A 5,000-nucleotide genomic window follows, 5' to 3' on the forward strand; every position below is an offset into this window, starting at 1 on the left:
CGAACGACAACAAAAGAATGAACGCAACTTTGTTCGAAACGAAGAAAATTTCCCGAATCTTCATGAAGAGAACATCGAAAACAAACTTGAAATTTTGAGTTTAGTGAACTTAAGAATAATTAATGGACGCTAAACTCAGTCCAGATCCAGCAGATCAGCCTGGTACTCTGAATGATATGAATTACGACTCACAGTCAAGCAGAAGACCAAGAGAAAATAGTGGTAGCGGTCTTGTCCGGGAAAGGGAAACCTGCAGGGCCAAACCGGAAGCCTGACGTCTTTGGAAGACTCGTCAGGCAAGCCAATCCTGATGCAGTACTTATTAATCAGCTGTTGATTACAGGATGTCAGCTTTGAACAACTTCATAAAATTGCCTGAATCATAGTTGAAGGAGAATTTGGAATAGTGTGTATGTAAATTGATTATATTTGTTTTTACCTCGTTTTGATATGCACAGTGAATTTACACATATATATGCAGATGCTTGTGTGCACACACACACACACACACACACACACACACACACACACACACACACACACACACACACACACACACACACACACACACACACACACACACACACACACACACACACACACACACACACACACACACACACCTCACAAGAGAACCTTTGTTTTTTAGACCTCACCCAACTCCTCTCCAGAAACTCTTGGAAGACATCCAAAAAATCCTAAACATGATCGAAGGGAACACTCCACTCCCTCATCAACTCTCCAATCTTTCTGTTCCTATTCCCACTATATATAAAGTATTTCCCAATATCCATCCTCCTCCTCAAGTTCCCCCAACACCCATTCCTCCCACACTCTCCCAACACACCCCATCCTCTTCTCCATCTACACCATTCCCTCTTTGTTGCCTGTTATCATTACTGCTCCCACCTGGATGCTCACATGAATCCCTTCTATCACAACAGTCCCCCTCTCCCCTCCTGTCATTCTTCCTGATACTTCACCACCTTCCCCAATCCCTCAGTATTATTCCCTGGATTCTTCTCCTCCTACTTCTCCAACCATGTCGTAGATGAAATGAAATTATATGGTGCATTAAAGGAAATAAATAATTGTAATACAAACTTCTCTCTTTATTCACAGGAGCAGAATACTCACTAGCTAAGAAGTACTACATACTAAGAAATATGAAGATCTTCTTACAAAGTTCAAAACTAGTATGTTACAATAAAATACAGGGATTATAGACTTCAAAAATCTAAAGCCCTATAAAAGCAGATGTCTTTTTCCAGAAAATCGGCAGCAAATGAAAATCTTTCCTGTTGCAGTACCTGAGGACTGCAAACCATTATAAAGTAAACAGTTCACATGAACTCTTGCTTAATAAGTGAAGTTAAACCTTTATGAACTCAGGTCTTGAACTAGATTCAGGTGATATGCTTGGTCCAGGCAATGTAATGAATTATGAACACCAGAAACACATCAGATGTAGAGATAGCAATAGCGAAGATTACCCATACTACAAACAAGCAGGAAATGAAGAAACTGGCAGACAGCCCGTGGAACCCCAAATCTTCACATCTGAAATAAGGTACTGTGCATAAGAATGTAGTCCTTATATATTTATGAGTCACATACTTCAAACTTCAATAAACAACAATGATTAACTGAAGAACTAATTAAATCAATCTATCAGAAATACAAAATAAAGAAATATTCCTGAGTGTCTATAGGCTTTGAAAGGTTATAAGGTATACATTGACTGATTTAAAAAACATAAAACCTTTGAATTAATAAATAAAAAAATACAGTATTGTCCTGTCATCAGACTCTTGATATTGATATAGTATTACATAGAATCACAAAATAAGAATATATATATAGATAGGGAGATCTTGATCCATCATCATTTTTCATCTACTAACGTACACTTTAAATCTCTCAAAAAAACATTTCCTAAAAAAGGCTGAAAAGGAGCACATCAATCAATATCTCACAAACAATGGAAGAAACAACCTTAGATGCTATCCTATGATACTGCATGGCTTCATAAAACCCATTTTATTCCAATAACATTTTTACCCTTTTTCTCTACAATACTTTATTATTTTGCTTTATCTTTGGTATCTGGAACATTTATTTCATCTAAACCATTAAGTATTAACCATGTCATAGAGTTAACTATATAATTGAATTATTTGATGCATTAAAGGAAATAAATAATTGTAATACAAACTTCTCTCTTTTATTAACAGGAGCAGAATACTCACTAGCTAAGAAGTACTACATACTAAGAAATATGAAGATCTTACAAAGTTCAAAACTAGTAGGTTACAATAAAATCTCCAACAAAAAAGAAGACCCAAGAAATATAGATCCAGGGATCATAGACTTCAAAAATCTAAAGCCCTATAAAAGCAGATGTCTTTTTCCAGAAAATCGGCAGCAAATGAAAATCTTTCCTGTTGCAGTACCTGAGGACTGCAAACCATTATAAAGTAAACAGTTCACATGAACTCTTGCTTAATAAGTGAAGTTAAACCTTTATGAACTCAGGTCTTGAACTAGATTCAGGTGATATGCCTGGTCCAGGCAATGTAATGAATTATGAACACCAGAAACACATCAAACGTAGAGATAGCAATAGCGAAGATTACCCATACTACAAACAAACATAGAGACAGCAACAGAGAAGATTATCCATACTGCAAACAAGCAGGAAATGAAGAAAGTGGCAGACAGCCCATGGAACCCCAAATCTTCACATCTGAAATAAGGTACTTTGCATGAGAATGTAGTGCTTATATATTTATCAATCACATACTTCAAACTTCAATAAACAACAATGATTAACTGAAGAACTAAGTAAATCAATCTATCAGAAATACAAAATAAAAAAATTTCCCGATTCTATAGGCTTTGAAAGGCTATAAGGTTTACTGTGACTAATTTAAAAAGAAACCTTTGAATTAAATAGAATAAAAAAATGGAAGTGCCATGCCAAGAATCCGCCTCATAAAAATCAAGGATCTACCAATGGTACCATTTCTTCAATGGAAACTGTATTAGATTCCCTGTAGACTTAGAACAAGAAGAAAATTATTAGGGGACCAGATTGCCAGATCAAAGAAATAATTAGAATGTTAAAAATCTTTAATGAAATAAAATAATTCAAATAATAGAGAATGTCATTCAAAAGTCTACCTAACAAAATAGCAATAAGTCATACTTCATACTTCTAGTTTTTCAGAAGACATTTCCCATCTCAAAATGCTTCAAATGCCTCATGTATGGTCATGGAATCATGCCCTGTAGAAATAGAAATAGATAAAGCAATTGCAGCCAAAAGGTTCATAAATATAAAGAATGTTTAAAGCCTCATTGCTTTTTTTGTTTAGGAAACACCTGGCATATGATAGAAATATCAGATATTTATGAATATTTATTTATATATATGTGTGTGTATATATATGTATATATATTTATATAGATATGTATTATATATATTAAATATGTTAAATATATATGTATATATATTTATATAGATATGTATTATATATATTGAATATATTAAATATATATATTAGATATATGAAATATATATATTAAATATGTTAAATATATATATTAGATATAGTAAATATATATATCAAATATATTAATTATATATATTAAATATATTTTTTGTATATATTAAATATAATGAATATATATATTAAATATATTTAATATATATATCAAATATAAAGAATAAAAAAAAAAAAAAAAAAAAAAAAAAAAAAAATATATATATATATATATATATATATATATATATATATATATATATATATATATATATATATATATATATGCACGCACACACACACACACACACACACACACACACACACACACACACACACACACACACACACACACACACACACACACACACACACACACACACACACATACACATACACACATACACACACACACACACACACACACACACACACACACACAACACACACAAACACAAACACAACACACACACACACACACACACACACACACACACACACACACACACACACACACACACACACACACACACACACACACACACACACACACACACACACACACACACACACACACACACACACACACACACACACACACACACACACACACACACACACACACACACACACACACACACACACACATGTGTGTGCGTGTGTATATATGTATATATATGTATATATATATATATTATATATATATATGTATATATATTATGTATATATATATGTATATATATACATACATACACACAAACACACACATATATGAATATATATACATTGATACATGTTCAGTTACATCCACATCCAGCACCATGATGTTGGAAGTTCTGTGTTAACAGGCATCAGCTTGATATTCATTTATTCTGGTGTCAAACCCACTTCCTGTTTCATCATAATATGCTTTATCACATCTGCTAGAGGGTGTGTGATATACAGCATGTTTGGGGTTGTTTGTGGATGGTTTTGTGTCTCACTTAATATGAGATAAAGCTGCCAACATATGTATTTGAAGTTATTTAAAGAGTGATTAATGCTTTTTGTCAAAAAGATTTAAAGACATTTTGTTTACTTTCTATAGTAGGATTTTTTCTGCTGGAAATGATATGCAGAGATTAAATTATTGGCTAAATTACATCTTAGGAAGATTCAGCTGTGTTGATATTCAATTCATAGAGACATAGAAAAGTCAAAGGTTTTTGAAAGTGGTACCAACAGCAAAGTAATTAATTTTATTGCAAACAGTCATCAGTAAACAAATTGTTCTATGTAGAAATAAAATATTGATTTTTTTTATTATTATTATTTATTGGAAGGATCACCAAGGAGTAAGAAAATCTGTTGATGATGATATAGAACAAGATGATACTGTCTGTATCAAGACAATATGAAAGTACAGTGTCCAAAGGAGTTGAAAGTCTAGAAGAATCAGTTGAAAAGGATTCAGAA

At 32.7% G+C, this 5,000-nt stretch overlaps 2 protein-coding genes across 2 annotated transcripts in view; both read left to right on the plus strand.

Annotated features, from left to right (window-relative positions):
• Positions 1-28: 28 nt before the first annotated feature.
• LOC113804234 (alpha-(1,3)-fucosyltransferase C) overlaps positions 29-5,000 on the plus strand; it is a 22,730-nt gene continuing 17,758 nt past the window's right edge. Inside the window, exons 1-3 of the mRNA XM_070119198.1 lie at positions 29-410; positions 1,123-1,570; positions 2,235-2,756. Coding sequence (XP_069975299.1) covers positions 2,587-2,756 — 170 coding nt within the window. The 5' untranslated portion in view covers positions 29-410; positions 1,123-1,570; positions 2,235-2,586. The remainder of the gene's footprint in view (positions 411-1,122; positions 1,571-2,234; positions 2,757-5,000) is intronic.
• The window catches only part of LOC113804216 (zinc finger protein 570-like), a 1,789-nt gene continuing 1,185 nt past the window's right edge, over positions 4,397-5,000 (plus strand). Inside the window, exon 1 of the mRNA XM_027355052.2 lies at positions 4,397-5,000. This exon is cut by the window's right edge and continues 1,185 nt beyond it. Within this exon, the coding sequence (XP_027210853.2) occupies positions 4,914-5,000 (87 nt within the window). The 5' untranslated portion in view covers positions 4,397-4,913.

This window comes from Penaeus vannamei, chromosome 43 (genome assembly GCF_042767895.1).
Source record: "Penaeus vannamei isolate JL-2024 chromosome 43, ASM4276789v1, whole genome shotgun sequence".
NCBI lineage: Eukaryota > Metazoa > Arthropoda > Malacostraca > Decapoda > Penaeidae > Penaeus > Penaeus vannamei.